Below are 26,455 nucleotides of genomic sequence, written 5' to 3'. Positions count from 1 at the left end.
GTCGTCCTGCCACTCAGCCGCAGCGCAGGGCCCCGCCACCCCCCCACAGCATAATGACGTCCCACCCCCTGCCCCGGGCCGTAACACCAGCCTAGAGGGGAGGGGGACACATCGGACGCTCGGACACCCTTTCCCCTGGCTGTGAGGGGGTTAATGTTGAAGAGGCACCACAGAGGTTGGGTTACCTTGCTGTGTGTGTGTGTGAGCAGTGTGCAGTGTGTGTCAGTGTGAGCAGTGTGTGTCAGTGTGAGCAGTGTGCAGTGTGTGTCAGTGTGAGCAATGAGCAGTGTGTCAGTGTGTGCAGTGTGAGCAATGAGCAGTGTCTGTGCAGTGTGTGTCAGTGTGAGCAGTGTGTGTGCAGTGTGCAGTGTGTGTCAGTGTGAGCAGTGTTTGTGCAGTGTGCAGTGTGTGTCAGTGTGAGCAGTGTGTGTGCAGTGTGTGTCAGTGTGAGCAGTGTGAGCAGTGTGTGTGCAGTGTGTGTCAGTGTGAGCAGTGTGCAGTGTGTGTCAGTGTGAGCAATGAGCAGTGTGTGTGCAATGTGCAGTGTGTGTGCAGTGTGTGCAGTGTGCGTGCAGTGTGTGCAGTGTGAGCAATGAGCAGTGTGTGTGCAGTGTGTGCAGTGTGTGCAGTGAGTGTGTGCAGTGTGTGCAGTGTGTGCAGTGTGTGTAGTGTTTGCAGTGTGTGCAGTGTGCAAAAATTTTAATTTTTTTTTTTTTTTTAAACGGGAGCCACGGGAAAACCGCGTTATAACCGAATCACGGTATAGCGAGGCACGTTATAACGGGGTTTAGCTGTATATATATTTTTATATATATATATTAAAGGGGCTCCAGCAACCTCTATAATAAGGGATTGGAATTTAAACATATTTTTATTGCCGTCTAGCCAGTGTTCTGTTTATTGAATTTGCACTGCACCAGATACAATGATTTAGTAACAGCATAGTGTTGCTTACACAGAAAAGATAAGGCTCTCTCATTCTTTTGTATTTTTGTAAGCTATTCAAAGGTTTCATATATAATGTATATTTTTTAAAGTTTATGTATATATGTAATTAACTATAACATGCAGTTTTTTTTTTTATCCTTCAGCCAACATCTTTCAGGGAGCTTTGTAATGAAAATGTAACAGATTGCTAAAACGTCAATTGACGCATTGCAACTATGATTATTTTCATGGATACGGAAAAATATATATATATATACTGTATATTTCATTTTAAAGTCAGGGAGTCTCCCTCAAAAATAAGGAGAGTTGGTGTGTGCCAATGATCGAAGGAAACCCCAACATTATGGGAGTGAATATTTTTAGGCTTACCGTGCAGGGATGGCATGATTATGGGTAATCCCATATATGTAAATGTCACCTTTTTTTTAGTGAATGTGTACTGTAATATGTCTGTGGGACTTTATTATACAATTGATTTCTTTTGTAAGCTCTATTTCAAAGAATACTAATTCCAGTTTTGTATCCTTTCATATAAAAACTGCTAATGTTTTAGTTGTGCCGTGTGACACAATGGGTTAATGTACTGAGAAGGTAGGTAACCTAGAGCCATTACTCTCGACTACACCCTACAGTAGGACCAGTAGGAGACCTCAACCTGTGAATTATGAAAATTAGCCACGCCCAGTAGCACTTTTGACACTTATATACACATATATACAGTATTTTGTGGTAATTTGGAGGGCTTTCTGAGAGCTTGCTCGTATCTGTGTGTTTGTTTACTTTGTCCAGCTGGTCTCAGCTGTTTTGGAGGTTAGTGTCTCCTCCCACCCATGGTATAAGGGCTCGCCCCTTCCCACTGTCCAAGTAAGCAGGTTTTCTTTTCATGCAGCTGGTTGCAACAGGTTCAATGCCAGGACCATCCTTCCTTTAATTATAGAGGTAAATAAGGATTTTAATCAGTTAGTGTTAGCACCTGCGATATTATGGTCATGCCTTGATAGTGGCTCACAGGCTTATTCGCTTTGCCCAAAGGTTTAACTAGATGACCCTTTTTCAAGAGATATATAGGTATTTCACTCTGTATTTTTGTCACATTGGATGTTGCTCTGGACTTTTTTGTTTCTTGTTTTATGTATTTGACATGGCAGTTATAGTGGTAGCCAACTGATAGATGAGTTGCTTTGTAGAAATTTGCAGTAACATTTTTTATCAGACAGTGAAGGTCCTTTGAAGTTAAAGGGCCATAACTACTAAGTTGTGTAGTCATAACCAATATGCACCTATTCAACTAAAAGGTCCTTAAGGTGTGACATGATTTAGGAACGCTTAGTAAATACAACCCAGAGTACACAGATGCATGTGGTCTTACAGTTCCTGGTGCCATGATCGCGCACGGTCCATGTGGGGTCCCATAAAAAGCAATGGACCCACCCATAGTGCCGTCGCAGCTGCCACCTTCCCTAGCACCGTATTTTTACGGCGTTTGCTCACGGCACAGAAAACAGGGAATCTGGTCACATCTGTAGTTTCACTACTGTTTTGGCTTGATTAATTGTTCATATTGCAGGATTTATCAGGCAACTAATAATTAATAAATTATTGTGTGTGCACCCACCGGACTAATTCTGAATTCAGAGAGGATTATTTTGAAAAGAAAATATTGGCTAATAGCCTTGTACAGGTACTGTAAGACCTAAAATAAGTCTTATCCTTGTAGAAAACAATGACCAGCAGATGTGAGGAACAGGGACTGGTAGCAAGCAACCAATATAGGCTAGGAGCTTGGAACTTTATAGGTGATATAAGAGGAAAAGTTTAGGATAGCCTCAATATTTGTTGCTTTAGTCAAGTAATTAACAGCAGTGTCTCTATAATAGTTAAATTGGTATGTGATCTCTCCTGTGCTATAATTTGATCTCTATCAGACAAATGTTTCAGGGTGTTGTGCCCGAATTTAAGGTAACATCACATTACGCTTTGATAACTCCCAGCCTATATGCAATATATTATACTCTTATTTTGACTTGTATGTATTATTGCCTTGTTTTCTTGAAGATTTAGCCACTAAATTATGTTGTATTATTACTACCCATATTCTTTGTCATCTTTGGAGACTTTAACAAGTATTCACTTCAGCTGTCCATCTTATTTCTTTAACCTCCTCCTATGGTCTCTCCCAGAGGACCACCTCTCCTACTCACTGCAATGAACACTCCCTTGACCTAGTTCTCTCTCACTTCTGTCTCTAACTCCTCTAATTTGCCCTTTAGCCTTACTGTAGCCTCTGCAACCTCCAGAACACATACTTCCACATGTTCATACAGAAATCGACATACTCTAGACCAGCGGTGCGCAAAGTGGGGGCGCTGGATTTTTTATGGGGGGGAGGGGGTGCGGGCAGTTGCAGAGGCCACACACTCTCACCCGAGGCATTTAAATTAAATTCCAGGGATTGCGTGAGACCCCTGCAACTCTAAACTTACCTTGACTCTGCCAGCATCGGGACTCGCGTCCATGGCAATGCGGCATCAAATGACTCTGCGGCATGAAATGACGCCGCAGAGTCATGTGACGTGATGTCACACGTGTCAAATGATGCTGCAGGTCTTTTGACGCCACCTCAATGTAAGGGGGCCATGAGCACCAGAGGTGGAGAGGCAGGGGGGCGCAGCAGCAAAAGTTTGCGCTCCCCTGCTCTAAACCAACTCCAATTTTCTGCATCTTTACAACCTCTCCGCCTTTCAACATCTATCACTTCCTGCCCTGACCTATCAACCTCTCTATATGACAGTACACTCTAATCAGCTAAAGACAAAATAGCTCCCACCACCTACGTCAACCCCGACAATCTAACCAAAAACTGTGGCACACACACTTTGCCTGCTACCTCAGAAGAGCTAATGCACTGCAGAATGTTACTGGACAAAATTCAACTGTAAAGCTGACTTAATACATAACAAAATCATACTCTTGTCCTATAAGTGAGGTGGGTTAAATGAGCGCAAATGAATGATCTAATGTGTAAAATAAAAGACTAAATATGCATATTGGTGATTTTTTGTTTGGTGCAGCTCTCAAATAGACACAGTATTTTATGTCTATACAGAACAGAAAAACATAAGAATGGGAGCGCAAACAAATATCAGGTGAATGTAAAAATATAGTGATTCTACAAGTGAAAAACACATAAAAAGAATGGATTACATCAAAAAAATACGAACATCTTGATCCACAGATCTACATGAACTTCCAAATAGAAAGGGGAAGAAAAAAGGAAAAACCGCAATAGTGTAATAACATCAATTATCATAGATTGTATCGAGAAAAATGACAACTCACGAATGGAGAATGAATATCAGCATCAAGGTACAGTAATAAACCAAGGAGAGGTCTGGTATTTTGTCCCTCTACGTCCTTGGTGTAAGGGTCAGTAGAGGTCTGCAAAGTTTTCTGACTTTAAGCCAGATTTCACAGCAGTTACTTTGCCAGTCCATCCTGCATCTCTTTGCTGGGGAAAACCTCTGCCGCTTAGCTCCACTCCTCCGAATCGGTTGCTTGGTAACATGATGTCACTACGTAGCATCACTCATAACCGGATGGTGCTCATGCAGTGGAGGAGAAAGGATGGGAGGCGCGCACATCTGAAGGACACCGTGGGACCAAAGAGATCTGGCACTAATCCAATGCATTTCACTCAATGATGAACTTCCTCAGGGATTGTGGGATGGCGTGTGTTATACTTCTTTATATACCCATTGTCTAATAATGTAAGTCTATTTATGTGGGAAACTCCTTCATATTTACTATCCAACTGCTGTTTTAGTGTTTCCTTTTCTGTTGTCTCATCCTCTTCACTCACTCTTTCTGTTGGTTTCCCACAAGACTCTGTCCTTGGTCCTCTGCTTTTCTCCCTCTATACAGTACCTCTTCTATTGGTGAACTAATACAATCCCAAATGTGTCTCCTCCCCTGACATCTACCACTTTGTTTTTTAAACAGCATTTAAGAATATAATGGTTCAATTCGAAAAGGGAACCAAATTGAGAATATGTATTTCTAAATCTTTTGCAGAGTTGTTCACATTTTTAACAGGTTGAAAATGCTCATCATTATTTGCAAGCGTAAAAATATTAACAGGGAGAAAATAACTAGCAAGTGTCAGGACTGAGTTAACGACTCTGCAAATATTCCGTGTAATAAATGTTATTTCTAGGACTTTGAACCTACAGTATGTTAATACTGTGTGTGAACAAAACTAATCAAGATAGAGAGATAGTTCATACATTGTAAATGAAAACCAGAGATATGCATGTTTCATTTACCGGAAAGTTATTAGAACTAATCAATGATTAACATAAGGTCCCTGTCCTTTAACAAGTATTTTTGTAGCATAAGTCCAATAGTAATGTATCAGTAAAGTAGAGAGTACAAAAGTCGATGTACCCCAAAGAGAATTCACTTAAATGCATTTAAGTGAATTCTGTTTGGGGTACATCGACTTTTGTCCTCTCTACTTTACTGATTATCTTTCAGTTCACAATTTGCACCCACTTTATAATTATCGGTTGAATTTATTTGTTAATTAGTATGGTTTAAGTTGATCACTCCCTATCCCCATCCTTTTTTTCAATAGCAATGTATGTGCAAATATGTTCAATGTGCAAACAATGTAATTAATCAGCGTACCACAAGACCTATAAAATGAGGAATGAGAAACAAGAACTGACCCATACCAATGTCATTATTACTTTTCAACAATATTTTTTAATCAAATAGTTGAGAAACAAGCCAACTATAAAATACGCAAAACGATCTCAGTTATCTGTACAAAATTTACCCACTCTGTCAGAAAAAAAAACATTTAAAAAGAAAATATGACATATGAGAGATAAGGAAGAGATTGATAAAGCAAAGCTCCCATACAATTCATCCTCTAAACATTTCTCGGGAGAACTTTCATCAGTGGTTTTTTTACCAACAGTAGGCATTAAGCATTAAACACCTAGTTTTAACCAATTACACTGTCTATGTACATTACATTGTAGTACAGTCATTAGTAGGTGATATTGATCTTATATGGTATTTCGCTTAGTATATACAGCAAGCTGATTAATCACTTAAATGCCAAAAGACAAAATAAATTGCATAGCATAACAATTCAACTTTTATTTTTACATTTTGCTCTACAATACATTAATAATGAATTATGTTACTTAGAGTATGCACTAATATACTTATAACTTAAGTAACATTACTTGTGTTACCTATGTACTTATATTACTTACTTATGTTCTTTTTAATGTGGATAATGTAAAGATAGACAACAATTCATTTTGTCTTCTTAATCATATTAATTAACTGTGAAGTTGACTTTTTTGGGGGGTCGTTGAAAAGGAACAACATAAATTACAAAGAAAATAACTTATCAAACTTAGAAGAGAGTGTTGCTTTCTATTGATTAGAACATACAGAAGTAGCAAGTGACAGTTATTAACAGAGCATATCCTGTTTAATGCCAAATATCACAGATTTCCATATAATTCAATTACATTGCTAGTGCAGAATAGCACAACATACTGTATCTCACCATTGAGCACTTGATGGAACAGTAAAGACTACTACATCTATATAAATGATTAGTATTGCTCTTTAAAAAAAAATCTCCACCGACAGTTTACAATTAAATCTTACCAGTTTGATTGCTATTGTGGTCAGAATGTGGGCTCATATTTGCTGATCCATTGATTCTAATCCATCCATCACATATCATACCACACAAACCTGTCTCAAAATCACATTGGTCATAAAAGGAGCCTGTTGGAAGACAGACGAGAAAGATTAAATAAGGAACCACAATGAAAACTCTGGAATAAAAAAAAAATAGCAATCTATATTACAAAGTCATGCCATTGTAACACGAGAAGTATACAGCGGTTTAAAAATACAAATGTATGGGTCACTGACAAATAGCCTATTTTTTAATGGGCTACATAATCAACTGTTTATTGGAAACCTTCTCTTTTCCTGCCAACATTGGTTGAGTTTAATGGGTGAAGAGGATGAAGAAGTGAGAGGATGAAGAAAGGGAAAAGGTGGAGATCAGAGTAAACATATGTCAGGGGGGAAATGTGCAAGGTGAAACGCTGGATGTTTTTTTTTAAAGTGTAACTGTATTTCAGAGCTTCTTTGAAGGCAGGTCAAAGAGCAAAATGACTCATTGCCCAAGAAGTGAGTTTCAAATGAGCTTACTATAGTAGGTAACAGTTGTAGTAGACAATAAAGAGGAAAAGACACAAAGCAAAACTGGACTGGAAACATGAGTAAATGAGACCTGGAATGTACTGGTATATGATGCTCTAGAGACATTTGACAATTAATGGGTACGACAAGTTTGGGTTTGCTCACAGGGCAGCCAAGGGAGGAGTTAGGAAGACTGGTCTGAAAGAAACATTTTGATTAAAGATAAAAGAGTAGATGAGGAGATCATCAAGGAGGATGTTCAAATTGTTGAGAAGGAAACAATAAGGAATTACATACATTATGTATTCTGCATGAGTTCATAGATATCATTGTATTAAATTGAGTTGTTAATATAAATAGAGGAAAGAGGATGAATGGTAAAGATTGAACAGTGTGAGAATGAGTTGAAAGTTACAAAGAGTGGGAGACAAAACATAATGTCAAATTAAATATATAATAAATTATGCTATTGGGCTGTTGGTGATAACCGTGAATAATATTGTGAGTGATTTTGTGGACAGGTAAAAAATCTAAAAGATTCCTAAAAGCTCACTCATAATAATGATGTATACATTTATGCAGCCCCAAAGAGCAATCTCTGAATTGTAAATGTGCAATTCCTAAAACATTCAAGAAGTAACTTTTATGTTTTTCTGAAGGTGCTATAAAACATATTTGATTTAAAATGTTCAGAACTACAAAGAATGCAATATTGATTTAGTCCTAACGTAGAAACAAAGATATTGACAGCAGATAAGAACTACTTGGCCCACCAAGCCGGCTCATTCTCCTCTCCGCTGTGAAATCTCAAACTCTCGATCTTTTGGTTTCTTTCATGCTTAGAATTGTTGTGTTATATAGCTGCTAGTGGCTGATATATCATTATTACAGTTAACCGTTTTGAAAAAGGTTCAAGTCTGTATTTCTCAATCTTCCACTAATATTTCTAAGTCAAGGAATTCGATCTTTTCTCTGATAGCAGATATGGGTAAACTTAAGGTTGTGAGTTATAAATGAAAGACAGACAAGATAAAATAAAAGAGGCTACAATGGCAACAAAGAAAAATACATTTCAAGGGGAATAGTTCAATTATGAAGCCAATTACTATAGAAATTGGAAGAAAAAAAGATACTAATGAACACAGTCTTTTTAAAAAAGAACAGAGATACAGAAGTATCCCTGAAAGGGGATCAGATACGTTTTATAGAAGGGATCATTGAAGATCTAACAAACCTTATAAACCCGAGTACATATATCAACCTAAATATAAAAAGAGCTACAAATCATATTCTCGAAATCGAGGATATAATGGAGATAGTAGAACAACATATACTAAACACAATCCTTACAAAAATAATGAAAGAAGCTATCAAAGTGATCAGGTAACCAACTGCAATCAACATCAAGCTGAGCACAAAAGATCTAGAGAGAGATCCGACCACAAAACATCAGCTCCAAGGTCTCCTTTTTTAGAGAGAGGAAGGGAAGAGTATATCCAGAGGGGCAGATACTCGCATTCCCCAACAAAAAGGAGGGACATTCCGACTTCAAAAGCGATCATAAGGAAAAGAGACGAAAACGAAAGAGAGGATGTAGAGGGGGAGAAAGAGAATACAAAAGAATAGCAGAATAGATAAACACACTGATATTTTTAACTTAAGAAATCTTACTCTGGGACAACACGATACATCATTACTTAGTAAAGGATTAAACTTTGCCCCTACGAATGAATCTAACAAATACCAGACTTATATATAGATACACAGAAATGTATAAGGTGGCTGACCCTCAAAAGATACTTTCTCAAGTCCAAACATGAATTGAGAGAAGTAGACTAAGGTGGGGGAGCACCGAACAGAAATAATTTAATTCATACCACTTTAAAAAAAAACAATCCCATTTTGTTCCCAGTTTCTGTAGAGGCCCATTGTCGGAGACTTTTCAGAAACTAGCAGAGGAAGATATGGAAATAATTACTAACACAGAAAAACATACAAGAGGTATAAATCTAACTAAAGAAGAACAATTAGCCTTAAAAAATCTCTCCACCAACACCGATGTTGTAATAAAACTGGCTGATAAGGGTGGAGGTGTAGTGATCTTAAATAAAGAAGACTACATTAAAGAATCGCAGAGACATTTAAGAGACACCTCCGCCTATAAAAAATTGATGAAAGATCCAACTGGTAAATTCAAAGTACAACTCTCCAATTTATTAGATGAAGGTCTTGAAAAAGGGATACTTTTTAAGAGAGAATTTGGATATTTACAAAAAGAGCACCCGAAAAAGCCAGTATTTTATTATTTACCTAAGGTGCACAATGATTGTTAAACCCTCCTGGGAGACCCATAATTTTTGGCTTAGGGTCCCTCACCCAAAATCTGTCAAAATATATAGATGTACTGTTACAACCAATTGTTAAAAAAAATCTCCCATCCTTTCTAAAGGATACTACGCAGGTCCTGAAAACCCTTGAACAGGTAAAATGGGATCAAGATTGTGTATTGGACACATGTGATGTCACATCCCTGTATACTTGTATAGACCATCAGCAGGGGTGGGATGCAATATTTTATAACTTGAACAAATATGGGGAATTGGAGTCTGACCAAATTGACTTTATCATAAAGGGAATTTCATTTATTCTAATTCATAATGTGTTTTGTTTTGAGGGCGAACACTTCCTACAAACACACAAATATAGATTCGAACAAAAGATTTCACAAAAGGAATAATTTTGGATATGTCTAAATTTAGCATAGGTTGAACTTGATGGACCTACGTCTTTTTTCAACCTCATCTACTATGTAACTATGTAACTATGCAACTATACGCTAAAATCTCTGACCCCCGTGGGTCTCAACCTTGATAATGTATAGACTTTGTCTCATTTATTTGACTCACATTCTAGAGTATTTAAGTCTATTAAAGTCCCCAAACCCATTGATTCTGATCGATTATATTACTTTTATTTATTATCCAACGGATATCAAACATTTTAAATGTATTGATAGATATCTATTTATTCTTCCCTTTTATCCCATTTTTAGAGTCTAAAATGTCCATACTGTACGTAACAAATGTCACCAATCAGTTTATTTACATCCCACCTGCAAATTCCCTTTAGTATAATGAAGATAAAATTTGATTACCTCTATTTTGGACTACTAACTATTATCCTTCCACCTATTTTTGGTGTAATATGACTAGAGAGGTTTGCCCGCTTTCTAGCTAGTAATTGAATTTTATTCGCATTTATTTGAGTAAAATTATCAAGATTTTATTTTCTGTTTTTAGATTTGTCCAAAGAAATTTTAGCTATTTAATTAATTTATTTATAGTGCGATTTTAATGAGACAGAACATGTTCTGTACCCCTTCCGGACACTGGGATTGCATCTTATGCCTATACATAGCTACTCTGATCTGCACATAAGCTCATATATCATCATTTCTGATCAGTATAAGAGAAAAATGGTCAGACAGATTTAGGGAAAGATATCTCTATCCCTACCTGATCTTTGTTAACCTCCACTATCTCTACCTACTTATTTAATCTAATATATATTGTCAATTTTAACTATTGTTGTATAAACTTATTTTCATAAGAAATATTTGGTATTTTATATCCTATTTGAACCATACTTAATATATACATTTTGCTATGTCTTTCAACAATGAACTTAAAGAAAATTAGATGGTATAACATAATGGGCTGAGTTTTTAAACAATGTTTCTATTGAAAGGCTAATTCGTTCATTATTAGTGGTGTTTACATATTTGGATTGACTTTAATGTGCATCTGAAACCCGTATTAAAACGAGTATTTATGACAGAGCCAAGCCATTTACATAATCACCCCTGAGGAAGCAAAACCGCGAAACGCTATAAGTTGATCTTCACGAGCCACTGTAGTTACTCGATCAAGGCACTGCATTTGAAATTGCCAGCTCTATACCAGCACAGCAAGATAGACTGGACTGGAGACACGCAACTGCAGGAGAGTAACTCCATATACCCTGCATCTTTGGGAGGAAATCCAGGAAGCCACGGAAAGTGTACCCACCCGTGGACATGAACCTGCCCTACCCAAGGACTGTAAGGGATCACATATATTGCGCGTGGAGATACTGCAGCGCCAGTAAAAGAGACCAGACGAGCTGACACAGCAGTGTTGGAAAGCATTTTTTCAACTGCCTGATCTTAAGAGTCGTTTGTGAGTGCAAAGTTGCATTTTTCTTTTAAAAAATTTAATATATGGTATTATGCTATGTACTTTCTTCTATTGTTCTAACCAAGATGCAGTAGACTATTGTACAAGCTGCGAAAGAAAGTACCAGTGTACACCAAACGCTCTACACTACTAGAGTCAAGTTAAGTGTACTGTGACAGGGTAAATAAAAGCCACCAGCTACTGCTGCGACACACTTTATTTGAGCAAATACCCAGTATGTACCTGGCAGATACCTGGAATGCGCCACTCCTCACCTCTGACAAGCCCCGTTGCGTTTGCCTTCCCAGCCTGGGTTCATGCCTGGCTGACGGGCGGCTGATCTGTTAAATGATAATGATTAGGATTTAATAGGCTACAATGCTTCGCGTGTCTACCAGATGGCATAAATTCATGAATTGTAATGCAGTATATATATATATATATACTGTGCAGTATTGCAGCCAGCGGGAATAAAATGCTTCAATCCCTGCCTGGAAAATAACCCAATGCACTCGGGCAGAAAACAGTCACAAACCTCAATACACCCGGGTATACCCGAATTCGTGGGACTAGCCGAGCTCGAATAAAGTGTGTCGCCAGTGTATATGCCTGGAAAACCTATGTCTAGTCTGCAGTGCAGCAGTGACTAGTTAACTTCAGCTGGGAACCTCAGGACAATTAGTTGGATCTCAGCTGCCTAATCAAGGTGTGTTAAAACCCCAGGCTGTAGACACATGCTGCTGGCTGTTGAGGAGTAAGCTACTGAAGAGATTACTGATACAAGGTCTGTTAGCAAAGTAGATGAATTATGAACTGTCTGTCCTCTGCATAGAAAAGGGTAGCTGCCTTATTTTTAGACTGTCTGCTAAAGAGAAACTGTTTTGTTTGGTCTGCTGAAGAGAAAAGCCATTTTGTCGTTTGTTTGCTGATGAAAAGCTATTTTTGTTTTTGTGTGCTGTATATCTTTTAAGGCTAAATAAATAAGCCTTGTCAAGAAACACGCGTGTGTAGTTGCATGTACCTGCAACATGTACTTTAGTAATTTTATGACCAATTGCTGCATCAAAGTTTGTGGTTATATCGCTTGTTTCCTTATTTCTATACAACCTGTTCAGTCCACGTGCCAAAGACGTCCGCCTTTCACAGTTCTAGACTTAGGGGATAGTTCAATTTCACTCCCCCTTCCTTGTCCAGAATGGTGTCCCGAGGGACAAACTCATTAGCCTCAGAATTCAGCTCACCCAGGGCACTAGGTGGAGGGCCATGTGGTAGGCCATCCTGTGTTCCAGAGTCAGTGTAATCCGCATACAACACACTTCACAAATTACCTTAATAGCCTCTCCTCACCATACTTTTCCTCATTGTCAGACTTATCACTTTGGTTCCTCTTACATGTAGAAGTTGGATAACTATTTTGATCTGGACTCTTATATAGTCGTCCACTCCATTGGGTGGTAGGAGATCTATTAGGGGTTGTCATGAGAGAGAGGATTTTGCCCGGGATAAAAGGCGTTACACCCCATTTGGCCACCCTCTACTCTCACCTGGGAAGCAAGGGGTTAACTGGACTGGGGTCCAGTAATGTGTTTTTGCTTTGCTTCAGCCATCCAACTGTTTATTCCCCTGTATAAATGTATTGTTTCTGTGCCAGTGTCTGCACCACACACACACTGGGGCTTAAGGGGTTAATGAGCTACAGTTTAGGAAAATACAAATATGTGTGGTGTCTTTTCAGAAATATCTGGGCTTCAAAAGGCTTGATTGAAGTTGGGTGTGAAAAGTACAGAGGGGGTGTAGTATACAGTATGTTAATACCTAATTGGCAGACCAAGGGTATATTGCTGGTAGAGAGAGCTAGGCCCATGTCTGGAGCATTGGGTGTGAAATCTAGCACCTGTGACAAATGTTCTCTACACACGAGTCCCTGCTTCAAAGGATTTATTGACCAGGGGTTATGGGGGCCAGGGGTGCGGTTACCCAAGGAGATATCAGAATGAGTGACCTTATTAAATATAAGAATATTATGAGATGTCCTCGGCTGAACGTGCTAAAAGCTACATATGTGTATTCGTGGGACTGATTCGCACATAAGGATTACAGACACATGATGTCTAGCAGGTACTAAGAGACAGATATTAATATCTCTCTTAATTTTAGTATTACACGGTAATATTTAGTCTCATTGGGAGCGTCATGCGTGCCGGAATGTATTAATATCTCGCGTGCCAGTACGTATGACTGAGCTGAAGTTATGAAGTTATTTAGATAGGAAAAGCAGTTTTTAAACGTCCTTGGGTGGGAGGAGTTTTACTCTGGGGAAAACTGTCAACCTCACCACTGATTTATGAGAGGGGCTGGGTTTAGGTTGTGTTCAATGGGAAATAATTGTATAAGAACCAGGCTCAGCCTATGGCTATTGTCTTTTCGTGTCTTCTGTGATATTCAAGATTGCTGTATGAACTGCTAATCAAGATTCGTGATTATTTCATAATTCCAACTTTAAGTAAGTGCATATTTTGTCTGTTATTTGTATAATCTCGTGTGTTCACCTTTTTCAAGGAATAAATTATATTTTATCATATCTAAGCCTCGTTCAGTCCAGCCCAGGTATTTTTTTGGTGTGTATTATTAATAACGAAGAGAAAAAAAAGTGTATTATTAATAGCCTGTCACAAAGTTACCGTCACAGGCTTTATTAATAAAACTGGTGGCAGCGGCGGGGCTGAACTGGACCTATATTACAGTGTTCTACGGGACTCTGTCATATAGTGGGAACTCGAAGGTAATTGCGAGTTCCTAAGGCTAAAGATATTGGACACACCGTGTACACAAGATATGGCACCTCCTCACTGTTCCCCTACTTGTGAGAAGCATTGCCTCCAGAACCAAAGTGCCGGCCATCCATGTGACTGGAGCCGGGCACCGAGACCGGAGGAGTGCATCAAGTCGGCGTGGGGACCAGCAGCCGGCAAGGCTGAGAGAGAGGCGGCGATCGGTTAGCACAAAACCGGCAGGCTGAGCAAAGATCCACAGCTGCAGCCGCTGTAACCACCAAACCACACGGAGAGCAGGGAATGGACCCAGCTCCAGGACGGCAGAGACTTGTGGAGGGAGTGGGTGATCGCGGAGACCCCGAGAGTTTTACAGCCGGAGAGGTAACAGCCGTTGCGGTGGCCAGCCCATTTTTCCTTGAAGAGCTTTAACTGTTGTCTGCGTGGGGAGGGATGTAGTCCCAGGCGGAGCGGAATGAGCTCCTGAAGCTGGCGTTGTCCCGACCCACTTACCCCCTCCCTGAGCCTGGCACTCAAGCAACTCTGCCCTGGACTCAGCAGCCTCTTGCGGGGGGTAGTCCACCGGCGGCGGAGAAGAACCAACAGAAGCGGCGGTGTTACCACTGCCACAAAGCGGGCCACAATAAAGTCCAATGCCCGGACCGTGCGCGGCCGGGCGAAGAAGCCCCTCAGGACCAGCGCTCACGAGCTGCGGAAGAGATGACCCCGTTAGCGGCAAAGAGCACTGGCCATCCATCAGATCCCGGCGGCGAACCAGCGGCGGTGGCGGAGAAGAAGCCGCCATTCCGGCATCCTGCCGGCGGCAATTTTATTTGGGGGGAGGGTTGGGGTGTGGGGAGGTGGGTGTTTCACCTTGTTTGGCGGAGTCGGCGATTCCCAGCGATGACCGGAGCCCCACAATCCACGCCGGCGACCCTGCACCAAAGCAGGGTACTGTTGCGGCAGCTACCCGGGGCTTGCCCATGGCGGCGACGGCGGCGGAAGAGCCGCGATTCCGGCAAAGTGCCGGAGCCCTTTCTGAGTGGGAGGAGGGACAGGGATTGTGGGAGGGGGTTATTTTACCTGGTCTGGCGGGAGCCGTGCTACTCCACAAAGACCTGGGACCCTTGTCCTGCACCGTTTTACCTGTACCAAGCCCGGGCGCTGTTGCGGCAGTGGCCCGTTGCAGCCCGGCCCAGATGATGCCGGCGGCGGCCACTCCAATTCCCCTGCAATCGGGACCAACGAAGGCGGCGGTCTCCGTGGGGACCAGCGAGGTAAGCCAGACCAAGTCGCAGACTGACCCTGACTTATTTTTTCCTATGACTGTACCCTGTCGTTTCACTGTAGGGGTGACCGGAGGGTGGCAGGAGATAGGGGCACCAGGGGAGGGGAAGGAAGGGCAGCTTGTAGGGCAGCCAGGCTTCCCCATTACCTTGGCGGAGCATCAAGGGGACTCTCAGTTAAGAGCCCCCCTGTTGGAGCCTTGCTATGGGCTGGAGGTATCCGCGGCAGTGGCACCGTTAGACCACCCCAGGATCACCTACCAGCTAGGAGCTAAGGTGTGTGCATCTGCACCAGCTCATCCCCGGTAATGGGGAGGCAATGTCAGGGAGATGGCCTCACTCAGGTGTCCCTAGGATCCAGGTTAGGATTAGCTAGGGAGAAGCGGAGTGAGGGGAGGCTGCACGTAGGTAGCCAGCATCAGATCTCAGTGGGAGAAGAAGGGCTAGTGGTAGCCAGGGAGGGAAAGCAGCAGGTATGGCAGCTAGAGTTCCCCATTACCCTGGCCTAGCCTCAGGGGGTTTCTCAGATCAGCAACCCCCTGTTGCAGCCTGGCTATGGGCTGGGGGTATCATGGGCAGTGGCAAGCTTGTGCCACCCCAGGGATACCTGCCAGCCAGGAGCTAAGGCGGTTGCATCTGGAGAGGTGCTCCTGAGCTCATCCCTGGTAAGGGGGAAACAAGGTCAGGGAGGTAGGTGCACTCAGGTAGTTCCAGTGTCTGGGTTAGGATTGCCCAGGGGGGAGAGGAGTGCAGGTGGGCTGCAGGGAGGTAAGCAGCAGGTGTCATTAGCAGGGGCTGAGGTGCTGGGCCTAGGGGAGGCTAGGCAGGGACACACTGTGGAGCAGGGGGAGATAGGAGGTCAGTGGGGTGTCAGGCAGCTGGCAGAAGCTATGGATGGGCTAGGTAGGCAGGAGGTCCCTTGTTCTGACTGGCCAGGAGTGACCCCCGTGACAGATTCCCCAGGGTTCCCAGAGGAGGGGCTGTGGGTAGATAGGCAGCCAGGGAGGAGAGGCAAGGGTATAGCGGAGCAGCTACAGGTGGGCACATGGCCAGGGTAGGTAGGGACCTTACAGGATAGTGACATAGCTCTTTCCCAGACTTGGTTGACAGGAAAGCGATGGTCTGTGCTTGATAGCTGGTCTCTCGCTGTGCAGAGACATGCCAGTCTCTGGGCAGTATGCAGCCTGGTCTGCAGAGGTGCCCCTTCACCATGGACTTGGTTCATCAGGCACTGGGTGGGGGGCAGAGGGAGGCAAAAGAGAATTCCCGGCAGCCACGGTGGAGCCCTGCTCAGCAGGATCTGGACTTCACTGTCCACTGTGGCCAGGACAATGTACTGGACAATGCCGGAGGACAATTTTGCCAGGCCAATCCCTCAGGACTTATTGAGTGCTTCAAGGATGCCAGTGGTTTCCCAGTGCCAGGGGAGGCAGCTGGGGCACAAGGCACCCATTGAGCAGGGGAGGTGTCGTGAGAGAGAGGATTTTGCCCAGGATAAAAGGGGTTACACCCCATTTGGCCACCCTCTACTCTCACCTGGGAAGCAAGGGGTTAACTGGACTGGGGTCCAGTAATGTGTTTTGTCTTGCTTCAGCCATCCAACTGTTTATTCCCCTGTATAAATGTATTGTTTCTGTGCCAGTGTCTGCACCACACACACACTGGGGCTTAAGGGGTTAATGAGCTACAGTTTAGGAAAATACAAATATGTGTGGTGTCTTTTCAGAAATATCTGGGCTTCAAAAGGCTTGATTGAAGTTGGGTGTGAAAAGTACAGAGGGGGTGTAGTATACAGTATGTTAATACCTAATTGGCAGACCAAGGGTATATTGCTGGTAGAGAGAGCTAGGCCCATGTCTGGAGCATTGGGTGTGAAATCTAGCACCTGTGACAAATGTTCTCTACACACGAGTCCCTGCTTCAAAGGATTTATTGACCAGGGGTTATGGGGGCCAGGGGTGCGGTTACCCAAGGAGATATCAGAATGAGTGACCTTATTAAATATAAGAATATTATGAGATGTCCTCGGCTGAACGTGCTAAAAGCTACATATGTGTATTCGTGGGACTGATTCGCACATAAGGATTACAGACACATGATGTCTAGCAGGTACTAAGAGACAGATATTAATATCTCTCTTAATTTTAGTATTACACGGTAATATTTAGTCTCATTGGGAGCGTCTTGCATGCCGGAATGTATTAATATCTCGCGTGCCAGTAAGTATGACTGAGCTGAAGTTATGAAGTTAATTAGATAGGAAAAGCAGTTTTTAAACGTCCTTGGGTGGGAGGAGTTTTACTCTGAGGAAAACTGTCAACCTCACCACTGATTTATGAGAGGGGCTGGGTTTAGGTTGTGTTCAATGGGAAATAATTGTATAAGAACCAGGCTCAGACTATGGCTATTGTCTTTCGTGTCTTTGTGTCATTCTGAGATTGCTGTATGAACTGCCAGTCACGATTTCTGACTATTTCATCATTCCCATCTTAAGTAAGTGTCTATATTTTGTCTGTTATTTGTATAATCTCGTGTGTTCACCTTTTTCAAGGAATAAATTATATTTTATTATATCTAAGCCTCGTTCAGTTCAACCCAGTTATATTTTTGGTGTGTATTATTAATAGCCCGTCACAAAGTTACCGTCACAGGGGTCTCTTTCCAGATTGGGCACTTTACTAAATACTCAATAAATTATTCCGGTGGAGTGTTCTGATAGGCCCAGTCTCTTTCTCAGGCTTCACCATGTATACTGGTAATCCACTACATTTTTCTACTACTAGGTCAGCAATTTTGTACTGTCCCATTATTTCCACATTACTTACCAAGATACTGTCTCCTATACTTTGTTCTTGGTCTTGGAAATGTGTGTCATAGCAATTTGTATTTCTCCTATTCACGAACCAAGATTCTTCAGTAGCAATTTTATTATGCCTCACTTAACTGCTCTTTAAGCCGTTGAACATACCGCATACTGAATATGTAGTAGATGATATTCCATCCGCTGACATGCCGAAGCATAAATCTACCGGTACACTGGAATCCTCTTCAAACATGAGGTACAGTAGTAAGGGGAGAACCTGGTGGCCTAATTACAAGTACAGTTGTATGCATGTACTAAATTGTGTACATACTGACTCCACTTTCTATTACCAACATATTTAGCAGTGTTCTGTTGTACCTTTCTTCCGGTTGAGGATCCCCTTGTGGGTGATATGGCGTCATCTGAGATCTTCTTATCCCACATAAAGGCAGTAATTCTTTTATGAGACGACTTTCAAAATGTCTTCCTTGATTGGAGGGAAGCCTTGCAGGAAACCCATAATGTAAAAAGTTATTTTCCCAAAACACTTGGACAACTGTTGAAGCTCATTGTTCTTTGGTGGGAAACGCCTGGGCATATCGAGTGAAATGGTCAGTGGCTACTAGAATATTGCTGGTGTTTTTATGATCAGGCTCCAAAGGCAAGACATCCAAGCATACCAGGTTCAAGGGCCCATTGCTGGTGATATTCATTGAAGGAGCTGTCTTTTTAGGGAGAGTCTTCTTTGACACACATCTGCCACAGTTTTAATAGTAGTCTTCTACATCTCTAGCCAAGTGAAGGAAATATAAATAATCCCACACTAGTCCAAGTGTCTTACCAACTCCTAAGTGTCCATGCTCATCATGGAGATACCTCAGTAGCACTGGCCGGGAGAATAAACTGGATACGTGACTAGGAGAATCAACTGTTTGCAGATCAGATGTTATGACTTTTTGCAAAACCTGCATAACACTCCACTCTTCAATACTAAATGGGGCCATTGTCGTATCAGAAGACAGAACATCTTGGTGTGTCTTTCTAACAGAAGAGGCAGGCTCATTTTTTGTAAGACTGACTATATCCCTGTCATCCCAGAGTCAAGTAATTGATCTTCCCTTAAATCGTGCAGGATTAACCGGGAGAGTCCACTCATAGTCAGATTAGCAGGGTGACTATATACTGTGGGTATAGCATTTGGAGATATCCCCAACTATCCTCCATCCTTTCAATATTGGCAGGTCACCTCTCATGGGAGTTCAATATTCTGACACATAGCCCACACTGCTGGTGATGGGATTTCCTCCCACCGTCCATCGATTTGCTTGTCTTCGCATTGAAAACGTGACAATTCTTCAACATCAATGTTCTTCAGCTTAAAGGCTGGGGGAAGTTAGGCGATTCCCATGAGGGGAACTCTGAAGTGATTCCCACTCTGACTGGGTAAGGGGTAGGTGGCAGGAATGCAGACCTTATCCAGACCCAAGACTCAGGGCATGGGAATATGGCAAGAGTTTTAATGACCAGGAGTGGTTCCCGGAAGAGCCCACTGGGGAACTCCAGATAGGTGGGGGGGGAAAGTGAACTCTCATAGTGAGTGTCAGACTTTTACAGCAACCCACAGATCTGTACCAGTCAGAATTTGAGAAGGGAAGCAAGATGCAGGGATGTAGGCCACAAATAATGGGGGCTCAGACCATGGTAGAGAGTATACAAAGGGAATTGGAGACCCAGGAGTTACTGCTAACAGCTGCAGCTATTGAGGCACCTGGGTGGTTGGGAGAGAAGGATAAAATTGGCACCTATTAGGGAGTGTTCAGGTGTGCTGGAGACTTGCTTGTAAACCAACTCTCCTTGTACACATTTTGAAAAGAGTTGGTGTCACAATAAAAGCCAGGTAATAGTTTAAACTATCCTTCTCTCCCAACAGGCAACAGAGAGGGTTAACATTTTTTAACACAACCTTTTTTTATTCTTTCTTTTGTCTAGCGATATAGGTATGTGCCATAAAACTTTACAAGCTAATGGTTTAAGTGGCTATCAAACAATAATAACATTAATTATGTTTGTTCAGAAACTACAAAAGGTATAACAGTGCTGCACACCTAAAATATGAATAAAAAAAGGCAAAATACTTGCAATCTTATACCGGTGCTTCTTGGTTCAAGGATAACCTGCTTACAGATATCCTGAGTATAGAAGTAAATGGAGGATCCAAGGCACTACGGATTTTTTTTCAAGAAATGTATTGTGTCAAAGCAGCACACAGCAAGACGTTTCGACCTGCTCAGAGGTCTTTTTCAAGTGACTGGCATGTTGTAGAAATAAAATGGCCAATATATATAGTCCCACACATAAGTGTAATCAAGGCTAAATGTTCACCCCCCCTGGTTAACCACGTGAATCAAATCAGTGCTCCCATCTTCTTCCGCATTCCACTGTATGCTCCTAAGCTTTGGTTCCAGCATTGCCCTCTCTGTGTCCCGATTGGCCCTAAGATCTTGCGAGGGTTTCGTCCTCCTTGACGTCATCCATGGCGTAGTGATGCACGCGTCTTAACATATCTGTGTCTGGTCCCGGCGATGTCATCCCGTTGTTCCATCTGATCCCGAGTTCCCGCGAGCATACATCCTTGCCAACGTCATCAGTAGGTGTGGCATTAGTGTCCGTCTTCCTCACTCTGCCGTGAGCGGTCCATCTTCGCGTATGCGCCAGAACTCTGCGCCTGAGAGATCCTGCACATGATGCCATACTGGGGATCATAGGGGGGAGGGAGAAAGTAGCGCCATGGTGTGCTGGTATGATGGTTATATGAGGAAGAAGCTCATATAAGGGAGAAATAAAAATCAGTGAAGAATTCCAAATTATACTACGAATATCCTAGGTGAGAAAATAGTGAAGGTTAAAAATGGAAGGGCAGTTCTAAAATGAACCAACCTAACTATTAGTTAAGAGAACGAGGAAAAAAGAGGTGCAAGATGGAGATCAGCAACAGCAGCTTGCAGGTGTTCATAAACTAGCCATACCTAACGCTTTCTATTAAACTGACAATGATGGGCAGTTAATGAGTCGGATTAACCCATACTATAAATGTCACAGGGGATGATGCTTATTTGAAGTGGAGAACTTCAAGGTCATAACTCACATCAACCGCACCTGTAAGGCATTTTACAGAATAGGGTATCTTTGGCATAGCAGGCCAATAAGAATTAAGAATAAATTGAGTGTGGTACAACCTGAGGTTGCACCACTTATGTATGTATGTATGTATGTGTAACCTAACCAGAAACTTTTGTCATAAGGTGAGAATTTTGAAAAAAGTGCCATAACACATAACAGATTGTTATTTTAACTTTCAAAGTTTCACTACCTGTGCTAGGTATGCATTTATCACAAACCCCGAATGCAAGGATGTGGGTGCCATTAATCTGGTGATTATGGGGAGAGAGTTATGGAGTATTTTATGCTCTGATTAAATTTGATATTAAATCATGCAAAAGCATCTAAGATGCTCTCGTCAGCCAGTCATAAACATGTCTCTCAAGAAAGTGACAAATAAGGGACAGACCATACCATTTTCTCTTCATGATGAACCTGTTACAAGACTTTTGCTGGTAATGCATAGGGTTTCTGTCCCGTTTTATTTTATAAACTGTCATTTTATAAACTGTCTACTGTCTTACCATATGAAGAGATTACCCATGTTTTGCTAAATTAATTTTTTGTTTAATTTGTTTATTTTTCTGATAGACATGGGGACCTAGGACTAATGAGGTACAGTATAAGCCCTTAAATGAATAATTTTGGTAGCAGAGTAATTGGGGTAAATGGTAGTGTGACCGTTTTGGGGGTGAGGGGGACTTCTTTTTAGTCCCCTGCAGGGAGGTGAGTAATATAACTACTGTAGGAAGCTACTTGTTATATATATAATTTTATTTGAGGCTCTTTTAACCTTTTAAAAGTTTATTATTTATTTTATAGATTTTTTCGTTAGTGATAAATGTATTACTTATATATTTACAGGTTTTTATTATTGAGCATTATTTAATTGGAGTGGTAAGCATGCATGCACATGTTTATGTGCATTTATGCATAGGTATGTGTGCATCTGTATATTGCACGCATGCTTTTATACATTAAGCCAGTTCATTATGACAATTTTCTTATGTTTATGTTCTTCGCTATATATTCACCACTTTGCAATCATTAGAAAATACACAGAGAGTCACATTACTGATTCATTGGAAAAGTTGTGAAATACACAAATCATATCTAAATCCCTTTCCCGGACTTTCTCTCATTTTCCCCTTAAAATCCATTTTGTCGGTTTGAACTGTACAGATTCATCAAAAACCACCATTGGATACAACTCATGGACAGATTTGCTGAATCTGCTTTTTAGATTCTACAAATTCATCCATGGGTTGCGGAATCTGCGGAGTGCTTTGGTAATAATAAAAAAAATCCACAAAATGCGAATCGCCCTTTTTGAGATTGATCCGCTGAAATCTGCTGACCAAAGGTACTGCCAATCCGCTGCGTATACAAAGTCACCCAAAAGATTCGCCATCTCTAGGTTTGAGATATCTAACTCTGCAATTCCAAGTTTTTGTGCCACAATTGGAGGAAACACTTTATTTAGCACTCTTTTTGATAAGGAATTATATGAAATGTGATATTTTTCCTAAGTTTGCCAGAACATCAGTTCTTGTTTATTCCTCATAGATTATATATATATATATATATATATATATATATTATATATACACACACACGTGTAAAATTTGTAAAGTAATAACTTGCGGCAAAAAAGGTTCAGGTCCTTGACCCAATCAAAATTTTCTGCTGTGAAAGAAGGTGAAAAGGAAAGACCATATTTCAGAACGCTAATTTGGTCTGCAGTCAATGTAACATCTGATAAATTGATGATGTTGAGTGTATCAGTCATTTCTTCTGTGATTTGTGAAAGTTCTTTCCTTTGTTCTCACAGCCTGTGTTCTGTCTCTTAGAATTCTTTTTTTGGCCTCTTCTGGTCCTGGATCTTTTTTTTGTAGTTGTTGATCGGTCTCCAAGTTCTAAAAAAGTGTTGCCTGAGTCTATACCAGTTGTGGAGCCAATATCCCCATCAGAGAACTCTATATCCGACGTAATGAATCCTGATTCGGGATTAGAGTGGTTAGTCTGTACTCTGGTAAACTTCTTTTTACCCTTAGTTAGGTGACTATGGCTCCATTTATAAACCTTCTTAGCTTGAAAGTCAGCTAGGTCTCGTTGGAATTTCTTTTTTTTTTTAAATCTGTCAAATCAGTTTCATAAGCTAAAAGTTATTTTTTGATCTGACTTAAACACTCAGGCTCCAATAGATCTACAGCTGTTTGGGCCGTATTAATTTTATTTTTCAGATCACTCAATGTAGCTTCATCATTCAATATCAAAATGCGCATTAACTCTCCTGAACAAACATTTAAAGCCTCTTCCCACCTTGACTTCAGGATATCATCACTGAAGTCAAAGGAGGGAAACAGCTGGATTCGCAGGCCCCTTGGTATAAGTCGTGCTCTAAGTACCTCTCAAGTGACGTCCTGTTCCACCAGGTTCTACAACGTTTTTGAAGCAGATATTTAAGTTGTTTTATCTGCTCAGCGTGTGTATTAGCACCTGAAGTGGTCTCCACATTACCTATATTGCCTCAACCAAAAATACCGAATCAGCATTGATGATCCAGTGCTGCTCACTGCTTAAAAAATCCATGTACATACAATAATACTAATAGTCGTGCTAGGCTAGGAGACCACAATGAAGTGGAAATATTAAACAACACAAAAACAAGCCTGCAACAGACTAATTAAATCACAAAAAGACTAAGGTCAGTAAAGTAGCCTAAAGTATAATAGGATACTGACAGTGCTGGGGATAATGCATGAATGAAAAACAAAATAAGAAAAAAGAAAAGTATCCCACATGAAGCACTCTGGTATACAAAAATATAACAATTTTATTTAAGAACACATCACATGACATACATACATAATAAAACACTCTCACAAACCTCAAAAGTGTGACAACCACATGCAACCCAAGTAATTGGGATAGCCTGGTATAAGGTTTGTGCTTCAGCTAGGTCTTGGTTTAAGCACTCACTTGAGTAGCTTTTTTCTTCCATGACCGGCCGGTCAACAGAAGGGAGGCCTATTGTGTGCCTCACCATTCTGAGGGTACTTTGTCATAGACCTTAATTATTCATTATTTCTGGCTTATGTTGAGGCTATCCCAATTACTTGGGTTGCATGTGGTTGTTTTCCACACTTTTGTGTTGATATATATATATATACATATATACTTACATACATTCATACATAAGTTGAGTGTCAAAACCTTAATCTCCAAATTTAGAAAATGCATCATACATTCTATTAATATTTAATTATTTGCTAAGATAATATATAATATTCCTACAAGATGTTATCCAGAATCACAGTTGAGAAAAACAATACATTTTCTTAATCTGATGAAGTAAAAAAAACACATTTGCAAAAAATGTAATATCAAGCAAAACTATTTTTAAAATGTAATAATCAATGTAATGAATAAAGAAACTCTCATTCTGACTTTCGCATGGATAAATATCACATTTAAAACAGATTGCTTGCTACTTACATAGTCTTTCATCACTATTGTCCCCGCACTGATCAGTGAAGTCACAAAGGTTATCCAGAGGAACAAAAGATCCTTTGCTGCATTGAAATCCATTGTTTGTATTTGTTCTTATAACAGCTATTAAAGAAATAGCAAACAAGGCGTCAAATAATCTAGAGACTTCAATCATTGGAGATGATATTTAAAAAAATCGAGATATACTGTATGTCAAAATATCAGTAATTCAGTACAAGTTATACTGTATGTTTGGCTCAGAATAGCATGCGGCTGCATAATTCTTCTTATAACAGCTATTATCCTGAGTACACCCACTAGACTCATGAAAAATGGTTTAGAGTAAATATATTTCACCTCATGAGCAGGTGTGTCTTAGAAAATATTTAACTACTGCACTTTTATGACTGAATGAGTAGAGTTGTTGCTCCTGTACTATCATTTATGGCAAGTGCACAGAATTTGTTGTTGCTTTTAATGATTGCCCGTGCCTGGCAGGAAGATCTGATAACAATTCTTAGATAAACAGCAGGGTTTGAAATGATACCATTAGCATGATTTATCTTAATTACCTTTTTTTTATGCTTTCTTGAAATAAACTTTGGGTTATGCTGGAGAGTGTGGATTAAACTGTTTGACAAGTTGAGATATGAAAAACTACAAAGTGAATCCTTTGCTTTAAATGATGTTTCAATAGTATGGCTTAATCAAGACTCAAGAACAAAATGTAAAGGTAGCTGTTTATACCGTACATACAGTAAATTTATTTTCTGAACTATAATTTTCTCATTCCTAAACTATACATACTGTATACATATATCAAATCTGCCTTTTCTTTAGCATCTATCTCATAATTCAAATAAATGAGTCATACAGATGTAGCATCATTTACTTTAGGTGGAGGCGCCGTGAGGTGTGACATGAACACTTTGTTGCCTGCACCTCGTCCATGGCCGAGCAGCACTGAGCCGCACACAACTTGAGTAGCTGCTTCCATGTGAGTATCTGCTTCCATCTGAGTACCTGCCTCCACTCGAGTACCTGCTCCAACCCAAGTACCTGACCCAATACCATTATCAGTATGGACCAACCAACTCCGAAAACAAGATGAACCTACATCCCAACTACATGATTGACTCAAACAACTACGTTGAGCACACCCCTTGCATAAACATGAGTTGCTGCCACCCAATTGTCAGCGTGTGTGTTATCAAGGTAAATATAAGTTTACACAAGTTTACATATACTAGAACTTTCCTTTCCTAATGACCCGCATATGCTTTCCATAGACCACACATGCCCCTACATTAAAAGACAAGCATATGCTTTCCATAGACCATGGGTTCACAAACTTTTTCGTCTGCGCCCCCTGCCTGCTCTTCCCCACCCACCCCCCACTTGCATCCCCCCTTAAATTGTCACCAGTGTTTCTGATGTCATGTGACATCATTTCTCCATGGCAACGTGACATCATGTGACCCCCGCAGCGTCATTTGTTGCCGCTTTGCCATGGCAATGCATCACCAGACGCCACTGGAGATC

At 40.9% G+C, this 26,455-nt stretch overlaps 1 protein-coding gene across 1 annotated transcript in view; it reads right to left on the bottom strand.

Moving 5' to 3' along the window:
• The window catches only part of MALRD1 (MAM and LDL receptor class A domain containing 1), a 662,703-nt gene extending 637,486 nt beyond the window's left edge, over window positions 1–25,217 (bottom strand). Inside the window, exons 1-2 of the mRNA XM_075588643.1 lie at window positions 24,920–25,217; window positions 6,640–6,762 (exon numbers count right to left, since the gene is read on the bottom strand). Coding sequence (XP_075444758.1) covers window positions 6,640–6,762; window positions 24,920–25,088 — 292 coding nt within the window. The 5' untranslated portion in view covers window positions 25,089–25,217. The remainder of the gene's footprint in view (window positions 1–6,639; window positions 6,763–24,919) is intronic.
• Window positions 25,218–26,455: the final 1,238 nt, after the last annotated feature.

Source organism: Ascaphus truei, chromosome 2, assembly GCF_040206685.1.
Source record: "Ascaphus truei isolate aAscTru1 chromosome 2, aAscTru1.hap1, whole genome shotgun sequence".
Taxonomy (NCBI): domain Eukaryota; kingdom Metazoa; phylum Chordata; class Amphibia; order Anura; family Ascaphidae; genus Ascaphus; species Ascaphus truei.
This window is presented reverse-complemented; position numbering and strand designations above follow the sequence as displayed.